This window comes from Apaloderma vittatum, unplaced genomic scaffold (assembly GCF_000703405.1).
Source record: "Apaloderma vittatum isolate BGI_N311 unplaced genomic scaffold, ASM70340v1 scaffold10432, whole genome shotgun sequence".
Classification (NCBI taxonomy): Eukaryota; Metazoa; Chordata; class Aves; order Trogoniformes; family Trogonidae; genus Apaloderma; species Apaloderma vittatum.
In genome coordinates this window covers 1-22,884 of record NW_009703074.1, presented here as the reverse complement: position 1 = coordinate 22,884, position 22,884 = coordinate 1, and the positions used below count along the sequence as shown (strand labels likewise).

The 22,884-nt window shown below is 39.2% G+C and overlaps 2 protein-coding genes across 3 annotated transcripts; one reads left to right on the top strand and one right to left on the bottom strand.

Moving 5' to 3' along the window:
* Positions 1-1,661: 1,661 nt before the first annotated feature.
* Positions 1,662-13,752, top strand: SNAP23 (synaptosomal-associated protein, 23kDa). 2 transcript variants are annotated; one of them, XM_009864482.1, is made up of 7 exons: positions 1,662-1,762; positions 2,316-2,357; positions 4,681-4,729; positions 5,233-5,350; positions 9,633-9,785; positions 10,314-10,458; positions 13,002-13,752. In XM_009864482.1, the coding sequence occupies exons 1-7, from the start codon at positions 1,706-1,708 to the stop codon at positions 13,065-13,067; spliced, it is 630 nt and encodes a 209-aa protein (XP_009862784.1). In that variant the 5' UTR covers positions 1,662-1,705; the 3' UTR covers positions 13,068-13,752. The 2 variants fall into 2 exon arrangements, with proteins under 2 accessions (XP_009862784.1, XP_009862785.1); XM_009864483.1 differs by lacking the exon at positions 9,633-9,785 and having other exon boundaries at positions 1,706-1,762; positions 13,002-13,067.
* Positions 13,753-19,209: 5,457 nt separating this feature from the next.
* Positions 19,210-22,493, bottom strand: LOC104270199 (leucine-rich repeat-containing protein 57). Its single transcript, XM_009864481.1, has 5 exons — positions 22,316-22,493; positions 21,780-21,915; positions 20,473-20,741; positions 19,822-20,007; positions 19,210-19,251 (listed from the first exon to the last, which is right to left on the bottom strand). The coding sequence occupies exons 1-5, from the start codon at positions 22,397-22,399 to the stop codon at positions 19,210-19,212; spliced, it is 717 nt and encodes a 238-aa protein (XP_009862783.1). The 5' UTR covers positions 22,400-22,493.
* Positions 22,494-22,884: the final 391 nt, after the last annotated feature.

The following is a 22,884-nucleotide window of genomic DNA, read 5'->3' as shown; positions in this document are numbered from 1 at the left end:
AAAGGCTGCCCAAGCCTGCAACAATTACAGTAACGCGAGTATTACTTGTTCAGTGCAACTATATAACTGAAATTTCATCCTGTTTCTGATTATTAAGTAAATGTGCTATCTTCACCCAGCTTGATGTCATTTTCCCGTGCTTAATCTAATTCAGTGAAAATATGTCCTTTCCTCCCTGACCCTGCTTTACTAGTCCTTAGCTGTGCAAACCAGCTTGAAGCGTGTTGCCAAATTCAAAGCTGGGACTGAGCTGCTCTAAATAAACCTCGTGAAAGGAGCGTAAGCGTGTGAATGAAGGAATAAGTCATTGAGTATGTAGTGAAATTGAACTACTGCAAACTGAGCTATTGGATGCTTTGTGTGAGAATGTCATAGTTTTTGCCATCATTTAAAATAAATAAATAACTTTTGTTCACAGCTACTTAGAAAAACCTCCCAGAGCTGCCATAATCTTGGGCTGAGGTGCCATGCTGGGTTGCTAAAGACTAGACCTGCTGAAATATTCTCCAAATCTTGAAGTACTTCAGCTGTAAGGGATTAGATATCTTGGTTTCAGTTCAGCTGCAGAGGTGTGCACACTTCCCGCAGAGAGCTGTGAACAGCATTCATTCCTTAGCTAACAGCTGGGTGAATCTGCCTGAATTCACCCTTCCAGGAGCAGCTACTGATTTTTGTCTTCTAAAATATTGAAAAATGGAACATAGTTAAAATGTCTCACTTGATTAACAGGAGTGGTCTCAGTGGATGATGTGAACTTAATTGGAAACTACTCATGTGAAAGAGCAAGGATTAACCTAAAGTTATGGGGAAAAATTAATTAAAAAAAAATCTTACTGTTTAGCTTATGTGTTCTCATTAAAGTCTTGTATAGCCTGGGAGCTCTGTTTTTCCCATTGCTAGGAGTGCTGGCTTTACCGTTCCTTCAAGAGAAATGCAGATTCTTACCTCTGAAAAACCTGACTCTTAAGAATACATTTATTAATTGACTTGCTTTCTCCTCTTGTCTCTTCAGGCAAAAGTCTATCTCCTGTTTATAGCGAAAGTTAAATCATGGTGTGTTGGGACTTGAGTTATGAAAATCTTTACCCTATCTTTAGTATGAGAAAGGTAGATTTGAAAAACTTTGCTAGTATTGCAGATAGGCCGTTTAAAACTTCTGCAGATCCTTTTCCATTTGAGGGATTCACCATATGGGAAGAACAACTATTTCTAGAATGTTACTGGAATCTTTTTAGGTGGTGCTTGGTCTGTCACAGTGTTTTCCTTTTTCCGTCTGCTGAAATCCCTCAAAGATAAGAGAACGCATAAAACCTCTGTTAATAACTTAAATGCCTTCATGAATTTCTTTCTGGATTACTGGGTGAACCAATGTGCTTTTCCCAACACAGAGAAGGTTTATATTTTAAGACTTTATTTCCTGGTTTTTACCTTAAACTCATATTAGATCAGATTTTCCAAAAATGTTTAGAAAGCCAAGTCTTGAAAAGGAAGCTGTTCCACATACTGATAGCACCTGAATAATTCTTGTAGTGCCTTCTAGCACTAACCACGTATTAGACTAAACAGACTGAACGACTTTATTCTTGAAACTGTCTTCCATTTTCAACTCAAAACACTTATAAAAGGATAATTCTGATTAACTGATATTTTTTATTACAGGGAGATTTTCTTTAACGTGATTACTTGCAAGTGATAGTTCCTCATCATGGCTGAACTATCACCTGAAGAAATTCAGCTGAGGGCCAACCAGGTCACTGATGAGGTAAGTATTATTGGAAACCATTTGGGATTATGGTACTTATCGGCTGAGATTACAATATCTTTTTAAAAAATAAAGACACAAGGTAGTGATTCTGGAACGATGCAGCTGAATGTTTCAAACTCTGACTTTGCTTGATAAAACACTGGAGTGAAGACCACTACTAAAAGGAAGAATTAAACTGCGAAATTGGAAAGCCACCTGCTTGACAGAGTACTGATCACCAGTCCTGATCACTGAGACAATGCAAGCTGGGTACCCACACTGATCTTAGTCATGTTAATACTTCATGACTTTTAATTTATCTAAAATTAATTTGAATGTATTTTTTCTTATAATGACCTTCTAGTGGGATAAGTAGAATACTAGCAAGTACTCTAAAACCCAAGGGTTTACTGAAAAAAAAACACAGTAGTGTGTTGCCACACTGTATGTGTTACTTACAGAGAGACTGATGAACCTTTGTATACTGCTTGCTCTAGTGCCATGAACTGGTAAAGGCTTTCAGACACTGATATATACTGTTAATGCACTCATTTTAAAATTATCTTTCTAGTCCTTGGAAAGCACAAGGAGGATTCTTGGCTTGGCCATTGAGGTAAGGAAAAGCTTTTGAATTCTCTGGGGACTTACTAATTTAAGAAGCAGCATGCTGACTGTTACAGAGTCATTTTGATCACACTTTTGTCTTTTTTTAACTTTTGAGACACAGTTCGTTATTAGAAGTTGCTGCTTTAATTCAATAGTAGAGTTGTAATGACTTCAGCCTAATGTTTTTCACATTATGTGAAGTCAAATCAAAGGGATCAATATTCTTTTTACCTGTTTTCCTCTGAAGCAGAGTGGCTTAACTGCCAAATGTTACAGATCAGTTATAACAAGTCTTTTGTGGTGGTCGGCTTTGGCTGCTGCATCATTTGCTGCTTATAACATCTTCCCATTTGTCTTTTAGCTCAGTTTGCCTGTGAACAGTGTCTTGCTTTGAGGAGGAGGGTAGGGCTCGGTTGGGTGGCGTAGTAGAGGGTGGGACTGCTTTTGGTTCTAAATAAAGTAACGCTACATACACCTCCTTATGATCTGCTAATCAGTTTTAACTTTAAAATGGGGATGAAACTTAACACCCTGGTACATGACTTGAAACAAATAAATCTGTATTTTGGTTTTACCTAGGTGACATTGTATGAGGAATCAGTTCCTCTACACTGTTACAACTTGTGTTTCCTGTTGTAAGAATGACTGAAAGCTTTTTATATTGTAATTTCAAAGAAATATAGAGCATCCTGTTGGTAAGGGAGTAAAGTGAGATGGCTGATAGTCAGCTCTGATAGATTTCACAAAGCTTAACTGGTTCAGCAAGACAAATTTGCTGGTACTTGCATATTGCTTAGACAAATGGGAATCCAGAGACTAAGCAGTAATGCCTTTCAAAACTAATGCCCAGGCTTTTAGTGGTGAAGGCTTGAGACTATTTATTGTCAGTGTGCGAACACTGAGAAATCCAGTGAAAAAGGACCTGAAATTCTTAGTGCTGCTTTAGAGCCTGTACTCGCTGTGCAGAGCTATGAGAGAGATGTTAGAATGGGCATAGCCTAATGAATACTTCTCAAACATGAACATTAAGAACATATAATCAGCCAGCATAATTTCTCTTGATATTATAGTTAAGCTCAATTCTCAAGAATGCTTTTGCAGACTGCTTTTTCTTTTTTTTTTATTCTAACTTCCAAAACTAAAGGCCTTATTAGCCCTATTGAAGGATGTAGGAATAAAGAATGAAATTAATGCCACTTTTGAAAACAAAGCACAGTGTTGTGGACTGGGGCTGGGTTGGCCACTAGATGTGGACAGATGTTGTTTAACCTCCTCTCTCCCCCTCCAAATGGGAAGGAAAAGGGAATGACAGAGTTATGGGTTAGGAAAGAAAAACTAGAACAGCTTTAATGAAACAATAATGGAAATAATAGTGAAATGATAAAGATCTATATACAAATATATATATAAAAAAAAAGCCCGATATCGAACCCGACTCCCCCCGACCCCGATATCAATCCCCAGTGGTGCTGCAGAGCAGGCGGCACTAGGGAAGCCCCAGGCTCAGGGCACTGAGCAGCTGGATACAGGGAGCTGGATTTGGGAACTCAGGATCCAGATCAAAAGCAGGAGACTGGACAGAGTCCTCCCTGGACACCGGCCATTGCAGAAGAGAAAAGAAGGAAACAGGGCAGAAACTCACATGATTGCTCAGTTTATACTAAATATGACGTATATGGGATGGAACACTCTCATTGGTCACCTGTCCAGTCTATTACCCCCCAGAGGTGCAACCTTTTACTTCCTTGTGACCCCTCTCACTACCTGGCACTCCCAGTGTGGCACAAGAGCCAGCAGTGGCCTTGATTACTGTAGGAATAAATATCAGCAAGAGCCTGTCTGCATCCCAGTCCCAGACAGTAACTGTAAACATCAGGTGTTATCACTGCCGGTAGCACACACTGTCTGAAAAAACGTGCTGCGAACTTCAGAACGTGCAGCCTTTTAGAAGAGACTAAACTGGAAAGTAAAAAATCACTGAAGAGAATTGGGGTTTTTAGCTAAAACCAGGACACACAGCGAGCTTTGCTTTTTTAGGTTGACCTTGCCATAGTTCAATCCGAGTATGACAATAAATTTCTTATGTTAATTAGAATTTTTTTTTACATTACAAAAAAAGACACTAATTGAGGTAGTGTAATAGGTGAGGTTATCAGCCTAGCATAGGATCTCATTTGCAATTTGGCATAGCTTGACTACAGAAGTTATTCCTAACACAGTGTTTTATTACGAACGTGGTTTACTTCTAAGATATGTTATAGACACCTTCTAATTTTGGACTGCTGTGTTGAAAACTGTTTCTATATCTGCAAATAAATTTCTTTCTGCAGTCCCAGGATGTTGGCATCAAAACCATCACCATGCTAGATGAACAGGGAGGTGAGTTCTTCCTTCTTTCAACACTAAAAACCAATTTTACAACTGCAAGAAAAAGGCTTATCAATCAAGACTTGTTGCTGAAACTGAAGGCTTACAAAAGACTACTTATGTGAAAATGAGACTTGCTAAATGGTTATTCCCATGTGTTTGTTGTATTTAAGACATTTAAAGTAGTTAAGAGACCGTTAGTTACAATGTAACACAGCTCTGATACGGAAGCATTCCTTTCCACCCTAACATGCATGTAACTGCATTTATTTGAAAAGCAGCAACAAAAATGCTGTTCTACGGATAGGGAAAATATTTGAATGTAATAAACAAAACATCACTTAATATCTTTCTTAAAAAGAAAATAAAAAATCCTGGAAGACAGGAAAAAAAGCATTAGTCTTGGTGTAAAGATAAAACTAAAACTTGCAAGTTCCTGCTTGAAAGAAATATTACTATCTCATCTCCACCTTTCCCTAATTCATATTTATTCAGGTTACTTGTTTTTCTTTTAGAACAACTAAATCGCATAGAAGAAGGCATGGACCAGATAAATAAGGATATGAGAGAAGCTGAGAAGACACTGACAGAGCTCAACAAGTGTTGTGGGCTCTGTGTCTGTCCTTGCAACAGGTAGGTTAAATTAGTACTTGGGTGGGAAGTTTGAGAATATTCACAATAGCTACTGTACTAGAAAACAGTCTCTAATAAAAGAGCTAAATAAAACCTCTGAATGTCTAGGGGAGTTGACTGTTTTGGCTTGTGGAAGCACACTCTTTTAAAGGTATATGAGAATAGCTAAAGCTTACTTGCATCTAACCATATATTGTGCACATTTCACTGTATGTACAACTGCTGTATAACATCCTGCACTATTGTGCCCTATTCTCCTTAAAGCTTATATTCAGTGGAATACTATCAATATCCATACAGGTGAGACCAAATTGGACTGCAAGTAGGTATATGGAAGTGCTTGTCTGTTTAAAATCTGACTCCAAGAATCACTTTTTCCATGAAGTACTTCTGTACTACTTTAAAAGCAAGAAAAATTCTGTTTTGACGAACGAAAGTAACATTGGTTTTCTAGGCATTTAAAAAATACTCATGCTTGAGGGAGGAAGAGAGTAGGGAAACAGGCATTAGTGTTAAAGCTTTAATTTTTCACTAGGGACTACATAAATTCTTGTTGACCTGCTTCACAGTGCCCTTGTAAAATCAGTGTTATGGCCACCATATCCAAGTCAGTTAAGAGTAATCATTTGTATGGCACTTGATTTATATTTCTAAACAGACTAAACAACAATCAGAAATCAGTATTTTAAGGAAAATAATACTTTTTTTCTTGAAGGTGTGCTGTCTTTAAGCAGTGAAGTATCGATGATTTTTGTGAATCGATGTGGTCATAATTCTCTTCCAAGTGAAGGAGTAACAAGTTACTTTAAGAGTGTGACCACTGAAGTGAATAGTGTATATGTTTGTTCATTTTCAGCTCCTTAGCATGAGCAAAATAACCTTAGAATTCAGCTAAGAGGTAGCAGAAATGTAGCTAAAATTTCCTTGAAGCAGCTGAGTCTGCTTGTCCAACAGAACAATACTTTGAGGATTATTTAGGATAGATAGTGGCTTCTAAGGCTGAAAGTTGTAAAATCAGAATCCTTTAGGTTGGAAAAAACCCTTTAAGATAGTCCAATTAACCTAGCAATGTCAGGTCCACCACTAAGCCATCTCCCTAAGCACCTCATCTACTCATCTTTTAAACACCTCCAGGGATGGTGCCTCCACCACTTCCCTGGGCAACCTTTTTCAATGCTTGACAGCCCTTTCAGTGAAAGAAGTTTTCCTGATATCCAGTCTAAACCTTTCCTGGTGGAACTTAAGGTCATTTTGTCTTGTCCTATTGCTTGTTGTATGGGACAAGAGACCAAACAGCACCTTGCTGCAAGCTCCTTTCAGGTAGTTGTAGAGAGTGATAAGGTCTCCTCTTGGGCTCCTCCAAGCTAAACAACTGCCCAGTGTCCTCAGCTGCTTCTCAGAAGACTTGTTCTTGAGACCAGCTGCTTTGCTCTTCTCTGGACATGCTCCAGCACCTCAATGTCTGTCTTGTCATGAGGGGCCCAAGACTGAACACGGGATTCGAGGTGCGGCCTCACCAGTGCTGAGGATGGGGACAATCCCTTCCCTGGTCCTGCTGGCCTGATCCAGGCCAGGATGCTGTTGGCTGCCATGGCCACCTGGGCACACTGCTGGCTCATGTTCAGCCGGCTGCCCACTAGCACCTCCAGGGCCTTTTCTGCCAGGCAGCTCTCCAGCCACTCCTCCCCAGGCCTGTAGTGCTGCTGGGATTTGCTGTGACCTCAGAGCAGGACTTGGCACGTGGCCTTGTTGAACCTCATATAATTGGCCTTGACCCATTGATCCAGCCTGTGCAGGTTCTTCTGTAGAACATTCCTTCCCTCAAGCAAGGCAACACTCCTGCCCAGCGTGGTGTTAATTGCAGACTTACTGAGGGTGTACTTGATCCTCATCCAGATCATTGATAAAGATATTGAACAGAACTGGCCCCTTGTGATTCTTAGAGCCCTAGTACACTGAAAAGGCACATAGTTCTGTCCTCACCTCTGGGCAGGTCTCCTTACATCCTTATAGTAGTTTTACCAAGATGATGGACTTTGAGCATTTGGACACACACAGGCTTTGTTTTCTGTAGCTCACAGTCTTATTTCACCGAAGCTAAGCAGATTTAGTGACGCTGAGCAAGCTCAGGATGTGTGAACTCTTGTGGCACTCCAAATGCACAAATAACAGTAAAGGAAATAGTGAGTTGCACACCAGATTAGGCAGTAATGTGTCAAAAAAAAAATCTACTGGTACATCAGTTTTTCTGTCAATGTGTTTATTTGTCAATGAGTTATCTCAAGCTTTTCATTTTTTTGCATAAAACTAAACTGGAACACTTGCTGAATTAAATACTGTTTTTCTCATTTCTCCTAGGCTTAGATTATGTATAATAGCTTTGTGAAAACACAATATACTGGCAGTACTCTAATATAATCTGTGTACTAATAACAATTTACCTGTTTGCTGCTCTTTCCTACTCTTTCTTCTCTATTCTCTCCTAACACTGATGCTTGCTTTCTAAAAATGAAGACTAGGATAAGAAGCTCTATTCACTTAACTGGTGAAAGCGGATTTTAGGACAAGGTCAGTCTTATTAGTGCAGATGTACATTTAATCATCTGTCTGAAGTGATGCTTCTGTTGGATTTGTGCTTGCATGTGCATGACGTCTGCATGCAGGTGTCCTTGTGGCTGTGATGTCTTGTAATACTGATGTGAATAGAAAATGTCAGTTACTATAGAAAGTGTGTTGGCTGTGAAAATGTTGAAAAACTGCTTGAGGCCTTGCTGGTTTGACAGGTTTTCTAAATTGGCTTACTCTTGCAGAGAGGAAACGTGAGAAAAGTGAGCATATAGTAATTTGAAAAACGACTCTTAAAAAAAATCAGGTGCTGAGAAACTGTTCTTAACTCTGCTTAGTTTGAACAGCAATTCTGTTTCTGGCTTTTTTCTTCAGATGTGCAAGTAGCCCTCAGGCTGCTTTTTCTTGATTTCTCACAGTTACCTCTGGCACCTAAGATTTTGCTAATCCAGCAGCCAAACATACAACGCTCTTCTGCTGTTGCGATTTTGGTATTAATGAGATTGAAATGTAATGCTCAATCTAGTTGCAGTAAACCTAAGGAGAGAATAAAACCTGTTTATGCACAAGGAGCTAGAATTGACTAGCTTAGAGTTTCTTCAGGGTTCTGCTGAGTGCAATGGCTCCGTTATGAACTGAGAAATTACTCCTCTTCTTTCCTTTGCTGTATTCATACTAGATTGCTTTTTGTAGGATCTGACCTATGAAATACAATTTCCCATTTCAGTTACGTAAATGCTAGAAAAATGAGGGGAGTATTTCTTCATTACAGCTAATCTCACACTTACTCAAATGTGAAGCATCAGGTCTATTGAAAGGCACTAGAGATAAGAAAAATTGATTACCTGTAATTGTAAAGTTACTGGAAGACTCTACAGATTTCCCTTCACAGGCTTTTAAAGAAGCAGAAAAGTGGCAGTGGAGTCTGGATTATTTATTTTACACCTGAAAATGGTAGCAATCAGGGCCAGCATGAGAGTATTCTCAAAATATTTTCTTTAGGTTTCATGAGAACTGACCCCATTTCAGATCAGTTATTTTTTGTTTATTTTTGTGGGTCTGTGATTCCTGAGGTTGCTTCAATGTCAGTGTGTATTCTTTCATTTATTATTTTCCTTTTCTGAATTACGTGGTAAAAGTGTAATGGTCAGGTTGGTTTGTCGCTTTAAAGGACTTAGTACAGTGGAATTGTGGGATAAAGGAGCTGTTTAAACGTTAAAATTAACCTGAGAAATGTCAACTTCAGAAAGAAAGACATGGCCACAGAGAACATGTGACTGAAAAACGGTAGATATTAATGGTTTTCTTGCATAGTGTAGCTAGCTTGTACTTGAGGGAGTTTCTTTCCTTTATCCCCTTTTCTTCCCTGAAAAGTAAGTAATCCTGATTCTAGACTAAGTCCTCTTGCAAATGCAACTTTATTTTATGGCAGTGTAAGCTTTCCTGTTGCTGTCACAAGCTTCCCCTCTTTAAGAAAATTACTATGCTTGTATTAAAGCTTAAGACCAAGTTAATCACTGTCCCTAGAATAACTCAGTTATGTTTGTACTATCCTGATATAAGAAATCATATTGTATAGATGAGGCTTGATCTGTGCAAAGTCTAATCTCTTTAGCACAAGACAACTATTTCTGAAAATCCTAGATGAATACAGAACTTCAGTCATGAAGCCTCGTTTCTGATGTAGCCGTTCAGACTTCTTATTTTTATGGAGTAGGACGAAGAGCTTCGAGGCTAGCAAGGCGTACAGAGCAACCTGGGGAGATGGGACAGAGAACTCGGTAGACCATGTGATATCCATGCAACCACGAAGTATGAATCAGCAGCGACCTCAGACTTCTGGAGCACCAAGCGGTGGATATATTACAAGGTTTGCTACTTCATATTTCTCAGTCTCAGATGCAGAAATCCTGTGTTGCCAGTTGTCCTCTTCTTTCAGATGTGTTTTAGGTGAAGTTTTCTGGTTGGAGAGGAGGCGGCAGGCACTTGTACTTCAGTTGTAGTGCTCACTGTAAACTTTCAGTTTTTTCACGGCAGTGGTTTTACCATTCTGTTTCTGTATGTGGACTATAGAGCTTAGTCCTCAGTTGTTGAGGCAACTGTTAGAAATATACTTCATGACAATATAAGCCCTCTATTTGTGACAAACTCATGTCTTAAGCTTTAGGTAGCTGATAGTTTAAATTCTAAGGCTATTTTTGTAATAGCAGCTTAATGCCTTTTTTTGGTGGGCTGATTGCTTGGAATACATGAGGCTGTAAAAGGGAAGAAAACACCTTGGCTTGAATACATCGCCTGTCAGATAACTGTGCAACAGACAATTTCTATTAGACTAAATGTAGAGCAAGGAAAAGGAAGGTTTTGATTCTTGGAAACATTGTCTCAATTATTTGAACAGGATAACAAATGATGCCAGAGAAGATGAAATGGATGAAAATCTTACTCAAGTAGGGAACATCCTTGGGAATTTGAAAAACATGGCTTTGGATATGGGCAATGAGATTGATGCCCAGAATAAACAAATAGACCGGATAAATGTGAAGGTAAGTGTCAAATGTTCTCTGTCTTCAGCTTAGAGATTGTTACTGAGAAGTTAAGGAATGGGCTCACTGTCTTCTCTACCATTCTCTAAGTCACAGTGATTTGAACAGGAGATATAATTTGGTGTTTGGATATGTAGCTGAAAATTCAAATGTTGGTAAACAAAAATACAGCCCAGGTCACTGCTTCCTCTGAAAACAGCTTGAACCGTATTGGCTCAAAAGGGCAAATGTACTGGAGGTGTAGCTGGGGGGTTGTTACTCACAGAGAATCTTGTATTTCATAGGGAATAGGTATTTTTTAGCAATAGCAAGGTTTTTCTGGAATTCCTGAAAAGTCCCTATAGTCGTTGCACATAAAATGCAGGGGATTCATTGCGCTGGTTTTTGTGAACTGGTTGACATTGAGGCTGGGGAGACTTTGGAATAACAGGTTTCATAGGTGCACAGAGGCATAGTTTGCTCTCACCTGCGCATGAAATTAGTCATTGCTAGTAACATCCTTTATTTTTGTTAATTGTTTGAAAAATTAACTTCCAAGAACAGATGGATCACACAAATATGTTTGTAAGGGACAGCTTAGGAGGAAGTTAGTTTTATTTTAGAATTCCCTATATTCTGGAATTACTAGAAGGGTGGTTTGTTTTTTTGTTTTTGGTGTGTTGTGTTTTGGGGTTTTTTTGCAGGCATCTTGGTTAAGGAAATGAAAGCTTTAATGAGTGGTGTTATGTTAAAGATTTAAAAAAGAAATGAATACCAGTTGCTATCAAATTCTACAAATTAAGACAAAATGGGAAGTTAAAAATATTGCTGAAATGCCCAGTAGAGTTAAAAGCAAGAGGAACAGAATTTTCTCAAATATACAAAGCTAGTCTGATATAAATGCTGGTTGTACTTAGGTCAGCATCTCAATTTTGTCTAGTAATTTAGAGGTTGTGGTATTAATAAAGGCAAATTACCATGATTTTATGGAGGTTGTCTTTCTGCTATTCCCTGAAATTGCAGACGGAGATGATTATCAAATAAAAGAACTACAACATTTCGAAGAACACTAGAAAACGTGATCATAGTTTAAAATGAAATGTGAAATTTCTACAGCTTATAAAGTGGGCTGAAATATGGTCTGGTCAAATTTGCTTCAAATAGGAATTCACTGTTTTTAGCAGAAGTGTTTCCAATTGTTTCAAGTATGTGTTTTGGCCTGATGTTCTTTCACTTTAGTTGCCTCAATAAATCTTGCTGATGAAAATCTCACTAACTATTAAAATACGATGTGAACAAGTTAGAGTTGTTTTAACAAAAACCACAGTAAAAGTGAAAGTGCAATTCCTGGCTTTGAAGCTGGCAACCTGTCTCAAGATATTTAAATTAATCCTTTTCTGCTGATAAGTGTGTTTACATCTAGTGAACAGTGTGGAATCCAAATCAAAACGTTGAGGATAAATCTCCAAAGGACATTATCATATAAAGAAACAAAAAGTGGTATTAAGCTTAATGTCGGAATGGGGTTGATGCTTTTATCCTTTTTTTTTTTATATAAGAAATCCAACTCACCTGGGAAGTACATAAGCTTTGTGGGGAGACTTTTGATAGCCTGCTGTGTTAGGCAAGACTCCTAGTCTGAATAAACCCCTAATAAAAGTTTGTTACTGGCTTCTTCTTAAAAGAAGATTTAGTAGCTAGAGCAATGTGTTTCCCAAGTGGTGTTAACAGGTTAGATTCTCATTTTTTTTTTATATTAGATTCCTGTACCTCTCTAATCCTTGGCCCAAAGGGCAGGAGGGGGAAAAATGGGAGGGAAGGACTTGAGCATCCTTCATTCGTGGGACAAAATGGTTAGTAGGTGACACAGGTAGAGCTTCTCGGGAGTCCCACTCCTTGTGGTGAGGACAGAGGCTCATTTTGTGCTCCTGTTCATTCCCTGCTGCAGACTGGATAATCAGGGAATTACTTGAAAGCTCCTTATCGTACCTTTCAGTAAAAATGTGTTCTGATACTTGTTCAGCCTAGATGCTGGCTGAGTTATGATGCTTTATACTATAGAACAATTGTAAAATCGAGCTTTTCCTGCAGATACCTATGACACTAGGACGCTGGAGGGTGTGTGGATGAAAACCAAGGAATTTGCACTATGCAAAATAATTCTGATGCTATGCCTGTAGCTCAGTTCCAGTTTTGACTGTTACTTCTAGTCCATAGCAACAAAGCTGCTCCCTAGGGTCCTTAAGATGTCTCAACACTTGGAGAGAGGGAATTTTTATCTCCTTGTTCTGTTAATATTCTTCCTGACTTGCTGAGGCAAACTCTGCTGTATGTTTTGAGAGTCTGTTAAAGCCTAAAAACTGTTGCTCCTGATTCGATTTCTGACAAAACTGATGGCATGTGCTGGTTAGGTGAGGAGAAAAAAAAATACTTCTAGCTTATAAAAATTGCTCCTATCCTGTCTACAATGACAATACCCTGCAATTCACAACTTCTTGTCAGTTTGAATTTTTAAACTGTTTTGCATGAAGTCTGCAAATGACCTATGAATTTCTCTCTTTCAGGCCGATACAAACAGGGAACGCATTGAACAAGCCAACGTTAGAGCCAAGAAATTAATTGACAATTAAAGCCTGCTGTCATTGTTCAATGACACTGTCTCTCCAGCTGCAAGCCACTGTATTCATGGATCTGTGAAACTTCTATTCTGAAATAAGAAGGGCTGGGAAAAATGAAGCAGTACCCTTTCTATAGGGACTAATTTTTAATTTTTTTTTTTTAATTGCTTCATATAAAGGTGGCCTAGACTCCAAGAAAGCAGCCAACATAACTTCCTCCTGCTCATCTGCCTTCACTTTCTTTAAACTGCTCAGGGCTAAAAGTGTTCTGTTTTTGAGAATCTTTTTGTAATTTTTTTTTTTACTCCCCCTCCCAGTCTCTCTCTTTTCTGCACCCAAAATACAGTCCTTGACTGAAGTTGAACAAGCAGGGTAACCTGAATTCACAGTTGTGGAAAGTTGGAGAGGGCACTTTGCACTGTTTGAAATACCTCATAAGTTGAGTGTCTTCACTAAAATAGAGACTTGGTGAGTATTGTCTGATTTGTATCTCTAACAGGCTATCAGTTTTACAACCCAAACCACACGGTTGGTTTGGGCTTGAGTTTGTGGATTACGGAATTGAAGAGACCCACTTCTTTCTGCCTGAGGGTTGAGGGCTTTAAAACACTTCTTAACCACATGAACTTTAACGTAAAGGGCACTGGAGGGATATGCAGGTTTCCATTTCTTAACTGTAAATTGATCGGTTTGGAGGCCATGACCAGGCGAGCGTGCTGCATTGTTCTCATCGTATTTGTTGTGTGTCTATAGCCCTGATCTTAATCCCCCTGCACCAGAGTAGAAGAAAATAAAGCTATCTCCCTCAAGTATTTATTTGATGGAAAATTTTATGCCCCTCATCTGAAAGTTAACTTTGAAATGTTTGAAAGATGCATCTTAACTGGAAGTAACTGGGTAGGAGAGCATGCAACTTGCCTGTGTCCCATGGGCGGTTTTCACTGGAGTTCAGTTCATGCCTTTCTCTGGTGTGAAATAACACTGAGATCTGGTGCAGGGTTTTTTCTCAGCGGTGACTTGCAGGGAGCTTCTTAAACCTACAGAGAAGTTTATATGTAACTTCTTTGCCAAGAAGTCTGAGAAGGCAGTAGGAACTGTATGCTAGTTTTAAATAAACTAGTTCCAAATAAAGTCCTGACTGGTTTAGTACCACAGACTTTGGAACTGCCAGTTGGATGTATTTCATGTCCAAGTTGCTTGCAATTAAAAATGTTGCTTTCGTGTTGCAGAATAGAGGAATTTCTGACCAGGTGAGGTAAAGCTCACTTCCTATAAAGAAAAACGTTCTGATTTTCCTGTAATCAGATTTATTCCCAGGATTTTCTAGAGGTTTTTTTTTTCCTTTGCAAGTAAATTGCAAGTGACCCCTATAATTTTAACTCCACTCAGCAATACATTTTGCCTGTTTTAAAGGTGAAAATGATGCTCTGGACTTACCACTAACTTGTGATACTCAATGTTGAATGGCAAAAACCTTCCAGCCAAAATGATTGGAAGACTAACTAAAACTAATAGCATTATGAGGTGTTTTCTTGGAAGGACAGTCCTTAAGTATCCTGTAGCTGTTAATAATGAATCCCGGGGCTAGAGAGATGACACTAATCTGCTGAAATGTAAGACAAAGTGTTAAGTGTGTTGTTTTCTTTGTAGTAGAAATACAATCAGTATTACTGGTATATTCTTAATTCACTCCCAGGACAAGTTGCTATTTAAAGACAAAAAAAAATACCAAAAAAATGACCAAAGGATGGAGCTGCTGCATGTAATAACTAGGTCAGTGGTAGACTGCTTTACATGAATAAGGTCAGTTCATTTTTAGGGGATGGGATAGTTCAGTAGTGTGTGTTGGCATCTGTCTCACTTCCAGTAGTTGTTGGAAAGCTAATAGAATTTAAAAGCTCATTATCTACCCCATTAGTAAATGAAAATTATGTGCTTAAAAACACAAGTAGTGAAAAAGTACTTTCAAAAATGTTGCGTAGTAAATTTCTAACAACCACTTGCATGGGAAAGCGTAGAGATTTGTATGTTTCAGTAAGTGGTTTGGTGGGTTTTTTTTAACTTTCTTACAAACTTCAGGTTAACTGAAGGAATATATGCTGCTGGCTGTGAAAGCAATGTACACCTTGTGTAATTATGGTTGTCTCCTGGAACAGAAGACTGAAGCAATTACCTTATTCTGCTTGCAACAGTCCCACCCTCCCTCTCTGTAGCACCTGGACATGCTGAACATTGGGATTTTTTTCTCCCTTTCCATTACAAGTCTATGTTCTTGACTTCCCTGAGCTCTAACACCGAATTAGCACACTGGCTGAGAGAACGCTGTGATGGGTAGATCAGAATTGTAATAGCACGATGAATCCCACACTTGGAAATGACGCTAAGCTTGAGTGTTAGCAGAATATCGCTGCCGTTTTCTGATGCAGCGAGAGCCAAATCCGTGAAGGAGTTGGTGCCTTTATGTTGCTGAACAACACGGTCTGCTTCTTGGATTGTCTTACTGTTTGTTGTCTGTAGAATAGATGCTTAACTTCCGGATCTGTGGGATGGAATCAACATGTCTTTTTTGTATTTCTGAATGCTATTAAGAATGAAGGTTTACAGTTTCTGCTTTTGATTTGTTAAACTATGTATTGTGCACAAAAAAAAAATACATACTTTTATAACTGAATGTGTTTTCAAACTGTTTTCTCAAAAATCTTTTAGTTTCCTGTCCTTGGAATAACTTGGCAGAGCTAGTTGCTGCTGATGCAACTAGGAAGTTTCCCTTCTATTTTTATTTCACAGAAATCCTAGTGCTAACAAAAGAATGGGTAGGGCAGGGAGGAGTGGAATATTGTGGGATTTTTTTTTAACACTCTGGTTTTCATCCTTGCATAATCAATGTCACCTAACTTCAGACTATGAAACGCATCCACTAGTTCTTTGAAAGACTGTGACTTGATGTGCGACTTTACTTCAGGGTGATAAAGGAACTAAATAAAATAACTTAAACTTCCTAGTCAAGTATTGGTAACATTTGCTTAGCAAATACCTAGTCCACTAGGTGAACTCTAGTGATTTAACTTGCTGTCAGTGTAATTTCACTTGTGAGGCAGCTTTTAAACTGTATTTTCTCAGATAGTAGACCCTCAAATTCTCAGAATGCTTTTAGTGGGGAGGAGGTGGGGGGGGGAAATGTAAACTTATTCTAGACTTGCAGCAGTTCTGAGCTGCAAAAGAGAGTAGTGCATCTGGGAAGGGCTTGGAACTACTTCTTGTAACCAGTAACTACGAAAAACAAAATTAGGGACAGCCTGCACACGTAACTATTCTAAGCGTGTGTGCCATGGGTACACTTATGATAAATAGTAAATTCGAGCTGGCTTACTCTTTGGTCAAAGATTAATTAAGCCTCTTCACACAGGGTTAGCTACAGTGTGAACCACAGAACATGCCGCTTGTGCAGCAACTTGCAGAACTTTCCTTTGAGGTGTATCTTAGGCAATGGAAGAGTGAAAAGCAAGGGATACAGGTCTGAAATAGAATATATGAATGGTTTATATTGTTAACTAGGGTAATGTTTTCTACCTCAGTAATTCCAAAACTAAAAAGTTGGAAGTGTAATTGTGTGTGGAAATAAAATTGTTTTATAGTGTCACTTTCAGAGTGAGGGTGGTGAGAACGGAAAGCTGAGGAACTCCCAATATAAATCTACTCGTAGATTATGTACAGCATTGAAATTATACAGAGCAATGTTCTACTAAGTGACTTAGCCACAGTTACTTATTGCTGTGAGCTAAAACATGTGAGGGTATGGGGTAGCTTTTTTTCTCAAAATGGAAATAGTCTTCCTCTGTTCTGGAACAAATTTGGTTAATCCAGGACTAACTCAGCACTATACAATTTTTTGCATGGTGTTTTGTCCTTTTTGCTTTAGAAAATTTTTCATAGCTGTCGTAACTCCAAGGTAGCAAAGGAGCTTAACGATGGGTAACTGAAAGGCTTCTAAATGTACTAGTGGTCACATAAGAGAAATGTTGACTTATTCTTTCAAATACTTCCAAAAGCAGTAAACAACAATAGCAATAATTATAGCAATACTACAGTTTTTCAGTGTTCCATCTCATATTACACATCTTTAGTGAACAGGGAAGAGAATCCTGATAAACATCTATTAAACTAAAACAACAACCAAAAAAACCACCTCACAACCAAAAATGCTCCAGCATGACATTGCCGAGTGCATCCATGTTGGCGATAGACCACTCCTTTGTAATTGTCAGAGTTGGAGAATGTGAAGGGGGAATCTGCTAAGAAGCTTCAGTCTGTGGAGTCTTGTATGTAACAAATCTCTAGGAAGAAAAAAAACCTAATACTTCAAATGGGATTTAGGTATCAAGTGGAAGGAGCTAAAATTTTAAGCCTGGCTCTTTAAACTATTCACTGCTAGATTTGCACATCTTGATCTGTGGAGTCTATTAGTATGAAGCTGAATAGATTTCTGACTGTTCAGGGTCTTATGGTAAGATACAAGTTGCATTCTTGGGGGCCGGTTAGCTGAGTCAGTTGAGCATGGCGCTAACAACGCTAAGGTCGTGGGTTCGATTCCCGTTCGGTCTCCATGCGTTGCCTGATCTAGTTGAGAGGTGGCGTCCCTGGCGGCAGGGAGGATGGATTAAAATGATCTCTTCCAGCTTAGGCCATTCTATGATTCTGTGATTCTTAAAAGCACTTCCTGAGTCACTTCTTGCAGAACGAAGCATAAGTATTACTATGGAAAAAATGAAATAAGACAGCAGCAGGGAGAGGGAACTACATACCTCTTCTATAAAAGAACTGCTTATCGCTAGTCTTAATTGTGGTTGTTACATTGAGGACAAAGATTGGCACAGAGGTCACTTCATTTTTCTTAATTGCAGATGGCATGAGGTGTTGAATACATTTAATGACTGCACCACCAACTTCTTAAAGTTTGCTGTCTGAACGTCTTATCTTGTAGAGGAAGACTTAAGTGTAAAAAATAATTCACGTAAGACAGTCCCGTGAGGAACAGATGCATCCCTGCTGATCTTCTTCTGCCAAGAAGTGTACTTAGCGCAGCTCCAACTACATGGTGCAGTACATGCTGATGAATCCCTACCAACGGGCTGACGTTTTCTGCTGAAGTGCAGCCATTGCCAAAAACCAACAGAACCCCGTACCCAAGAGACGGCTTCCAGCAATAGCTTAGTACTACGTGTTAACAGTGACAATAGCAGCAGTTACACCAAACAAGCATGAAATGAGTTTTTTGAAAATTATTTACTAAAATAAAAGAAGTACATTTTCCTTTTCAGTACAACTTAACATAATTGCATACATTTTTAGCTCTTCCTAGGTGCTTTTGGTACTAAGGCAGCAGCAGGCTGATGACCAAAACTTTCAGCGTTGCTCTGTATGCAAGGAGTCAGAGCAAGGACATTATATTTTCTAGCAATGTACATTTTTACTGAATATACTGAAGATGAACCTCATTTTTATTTGATACAGCTCAAGCAGAAGTGGTCTGTAGTGCAATTCTTGCTTATAGTAAAAGAAAAACTGTACAGTAGGACATGAAGGATGCTCAAACTATGATTTTTTTTTCCTGGAAGTAGTTAATAATTAACATTTAACTTAGCCACAACTATTTTTGCTTTATAAAAAAAATTTACACAGGTTATAAACTAAAACCTCATCTGTAAAAGCTCTCTGCAGAATAGTGCTTACTGCAAAGACAGGTTTCAGATCTGCTTTGGTGGTAGAATTTTCATGTGCTACCATGCAACAACGTTTCCAGAAGAAATAATTCTGGCAGAAATCAACAGCCAGCTTCCTGACAAAAGGGGACTGGCAACTTTGAAATGCTCATTCCCTTTCTCTGTGAAAGAACGAGCCCCAACACGGGAGAACGTGTATTGTGTTAAAAGCTAAAGCAGCACAAAAATCAAAACTGGCCCCTGGGCAGGTTCATCAGTTCAACACCCGTGTTCTCTGGTTCAGGTTTATTCAGTGTGGCCTTTACAGACCATATTGGACTACTAGCGAAGGAGTACTGCGATCACCTCCTTCATCAGTCTTGGCTTAAGTCAGCGAAGCACAGGCTTCAGTCACTAACTCTTCTTACGGGGACTACACACGGTCAGAATAACGATCACGCAAACTTCTTCTTTGTAGCTGTGAAGCGTTCCATGTACTGCAAAGAAACCAAAAAAAAATATCTAAGATTCGGAAATTAATACAAGATTTGCTGCTCTTGAAAGCAGCTAAGCTTCTGCTGCTTAAAAGCACTCTGCACCTAGAGCATAGGTTCATTACCCAGACAAAACCATTAGATTTCAACCAAAAAAGACCCCCAAAATTTCTGCCATTCGCTGCAATTCAGATTAATGTTCTAGAAAAGAAGTCCTCACGGTCAAATCTCAAGTGTTAAAAATGAACTAACAGTAAGCAGTTAAGAATGCTGCATAAAGAAGCATCTGTTATTTTTTTGTCCCATCAAAGTGATGATGCACACCTGTCATCATTAGCTGCCCTTCAAAAGGTGCTGAAGGAGCTCTGATCCTGAATCCTGAGAGGAAGTTAAATCTTTGAAGAACATTTGAAATTCCTTTCAGAGGTCAGTTACGAATGCAGTACCAGTGACAATCCCAAGAGATTGTCTGTGCTTTTATTTACCATTTATTTAGCATAAATGCTTCGTATCCTGAGGAGGTACTGGGTAAGGACTTCACCAGAAACTTCCTTAAAAACAAAGGACACAGACCTTGTCATAACCTTCCAGTTCTCTGAGTTTCTTGATTTCAAAGAGGTTGCCTTCTACTGCAAGCAGTGAGATCTGGGAATCGCTAAGGATGCTCTGAGGAAGCATGCTGAGTTCTAGACAGTTTTCTTCTAAACGCAAGACTTTCAGCCGTGGACAGTGGGAGATCTGCACCGAGATCTGGGAAATCTGATAGAAATAAAACACAAAAAAACCCAAGGAAAATGTTAGTCATCCATGATTACTTCTAGTGACTTGTTTCCGACTAATATGGAACAATTATGTTGTAAACATACACTATGTATAACAGTAACTCCTTAACAACAATATCCAAGTAACAATAATGATCAGAAATCCAAGTAACATTTTTTCCTTCCGTGGCAACAGGCAACCTACACATCTGTTTATCAGATTCTTACTCAAGAGCTGTTCAAATCATTTTCTGTATGACTAAATCAGTATTTGTTTGTAAAATCAGGAAGGTGGTTGTATCGGTACATAAATTCTAGTTACAGTCCCTCATTTCTGTTGCGCGCGGGAGACATCTTTTAGCTCTAAAGCTCTGATGGTGTCAGCTTATGTTCTTTAGATGTACTAAATCCAGAATAAACCATGTCCTAAATTTACATGCCCATAATATCTCAGTTACCAGACCTGATTCTGATTCAAATTGAGTTCGATAGCCTGCAATTCTCCCACAGTGTCGGGCACGTTCTGGATCTGGTTTTTGGAAAGATCTACCACATCCAAGTGGCGAAGACCGCAGAGCTGCGTAGGCACAGTCCGAAGCTGGTTTCCAGAAAGGCTCAGGGTTTTGAGAGCAGAAAGTTGCCCAAATGCAGACGGTAGCTGCCTCAAGTGATTGCCATTCAAGTGAAGCGTTTCCAGTTTTTTCAGTTTACACAGCTCCTCAGGTAAAGCAGCTAGAAATAAATGACAGAACAAAGAGATGACCTGAACAAAGAGCAGTAAACATCCACACCCGTTTAATTCAATAGGCTTCTGCATGGAAAATAGTGCTATAGTACAGGAGTTGCTCACAGGATTTGTCCTCATTTTCCACTGAAGGCACAGATCCCTACTCAGAAACTTAAGCCCCCTGACAGTACATGCTTTTTAACCAGCTGCCATAAACATCTTAAAAATAACCTGCAGACAAGACAGACCTTCAAACCACAGGCTGAAAACACTACTGTGAGAGGATTTTAGCCCTATCGGTTGTACTGGGTACTCGCCACTTTGCCAACACATCCTGTGGCATTTGAAGTACCCCACAATTCACAGCTTCAGGTGTGCTGCAGCCCTTTAAAGGCATTATTCAACTCACTCCAGAGGAAGTTCTCAGGTAATCCATCTGAAAGGATTATAGGAGCATGTAAACCTCACCAGGTAAGCTCTGCTGGCTCTTGTTCATCCCTCATTCTACCTACACACGTGTATAACCTGTAGCACTCTCAAGCTGTGCTACAAAAAAGTTTGTAAATTACATCTGTTTTTTCAAAGAAGGCAAACAATGCACAACTAGCACATTAAAAAGTTAGTTTCTTCACCTCATCCTAATCTTTCCATAAAACTGGACATTTGTTCAACAGAATCAGTAACAGCCACTGAACAGGCAGCAGCATTTTCTACAGATGATCCTCCTCATCAGCTCTCTGTGCAAGTACTAAACCATCTGATGCTTTTAAACCTTTAGATCAGACAAGTCACAGCGCAGAAACGTTATGGCTCTTAAGAACTTATATGTCATTGTAAAAATAATAACACAACTAAGGTGGCAACTAGTTTTGAAGAATTTATGATTGGTTTGTAGGGGTTTTTTTCTGTACATGAATTCCACTTTAGGTGGCTAAACTCCCCATCTACATCCCATGAGAGTTAAATCATTACATTTAGTTTCTGATGAGAGAAGTCAGGTTATTATTTCAGTAATCTGTAGAGATATTAATTAGCAGACATACTCAGTTTGTTGTTGTTTAGAGCAAGGCTCTTCAGAAGGGAAAATTTTCCAATGAGTGGTGGCAAGAGCTCTATTTTGTTGTTCGACAAGTCTATTGTCCTTAAATTGCTTGTTAGCTTCTGCAAGTCTTCTGGAAACTAATGGCGAGAAAAAAGATACAGCATTTAAATAGATGATTCAACTTTCAGTGTTCAAGTTGTGCAGCTTAATATTTTAATTGCAATTCAGATTGTTATTACATACTGTCATATGTATCAATGTCCCATCAACACAGCATGCAGTTAAGATGGCAAACTTGCTTAATACCTATTTTAAAAAATATTTTTTAATCTGATGAAGGGAAAATGGATATAAAGTCTAACATCTAGAAAGAATAGTTTTTAATCCAAAGAATTTAAGTTAATAACGGAGAAGAAAGTATGCCATGACATAATTCTGTGACATAATACCATGACACATTCTGTGATTCTGTGAATTTCTCTCCAAAAGTGTCAGTCACGCACACAAATAGGCACATTTCCCCTTTGGTTACGTTACCTCAGTAAGCCCCTTTCCAGTTAGCTGGAACACACCAGTTTTCTGTGCTGTCTCCAGGTGGGCTTTCAGTGCGCTGTTGCCCATCCTAAAAGTTCTCTGTCAGGCGTATGGGGTTTGAGTGACGGTCTCAGCCAGTTCCTCTCTTCTTATTCTGTGTGAGGGAACCGCAAGCCAAAGACTGTGATAAAAGCAAGTGTAAGAAGTAATTTTTTGTGTACCGCCTCCAACGCTGCCAGCGTTCCAACCTAGTGAAACGCTTCACCGCCGCGTTTGGCCTCCGTCGTAATCAAAACCTAGAGCTTAAAAGATTTGCCTGGCTGAAGGTGCCGTCATTTATAGCAATTTGAATATTGAAACGGTGCAACAAATAAAATTACGTGGGGAAACTGGATTTTGCCTCTTTCAGGGCCCAGCAGCGTAAGGGGATGCTTCACAGAGACTGGCCATGATCCTGGTGGCATCTCCCAGCACGGCCCTGCTGTCAGTAGTGCCCTTTTATCGGCGTTTTTCTGGGAAACATCTGTCTCTCTCAGAGACCTGGCCCCTTTGCCGTGGCCCCGGGCACACCA

What these genes read in the sequence shown, in the direction of transcription:
- LOC104270199 (XM_009864481.1), bottom strand. Translation starts at nt 22,399, where the DNA reads ATGGGCAACAGCGCACTGAAAGCCCACCTGGAGACAGCACAGAAAACT. An exon ending in CTGGAAAGGGGCTTACTGAG is followed by an intron (nt 21,916 to 22,315) that starts GTAACGTAACCA and finishes TCTCGCCATTAG; the next exon opens with TTTCCAGAAGACTTGCAGAA. An exon ending in TCTAAACAACAACAAACTGA is followed by an intron (nt 20,742 to 21,779) that starts GTATGTCTGCTA and finishes ATTTATTTCTAG; the next exon opens with CTGCTTTACCTGAGGAGCTG.
- SNAP23 (XM_009864482.1), top strand. Translation starts at nt 1,706, where the DNA reads ATGGCTGAACTATCACCTGAAGAAATTCAGCTGAGGGCCAACCAGGTC. An exon ending in TTCTTGGCTTGGCCATTGAG is followed by an intron (nt 2,358 to 4,680) that starts GTAAGGAAAAGC and finishes TTCTTTCTGCAG; the next exon opens with TCCCAGGATGTTGGCATCAA. An exon ending in TGTGTCTGTCCTTGCAACAG is followed by an intron (nt 5,351 to 9,632) that starts GTAGGTTAAATT and finishes TTTATGGAGTAG; the next exon opens with GACGAAGAGCTTCGAGGCTA.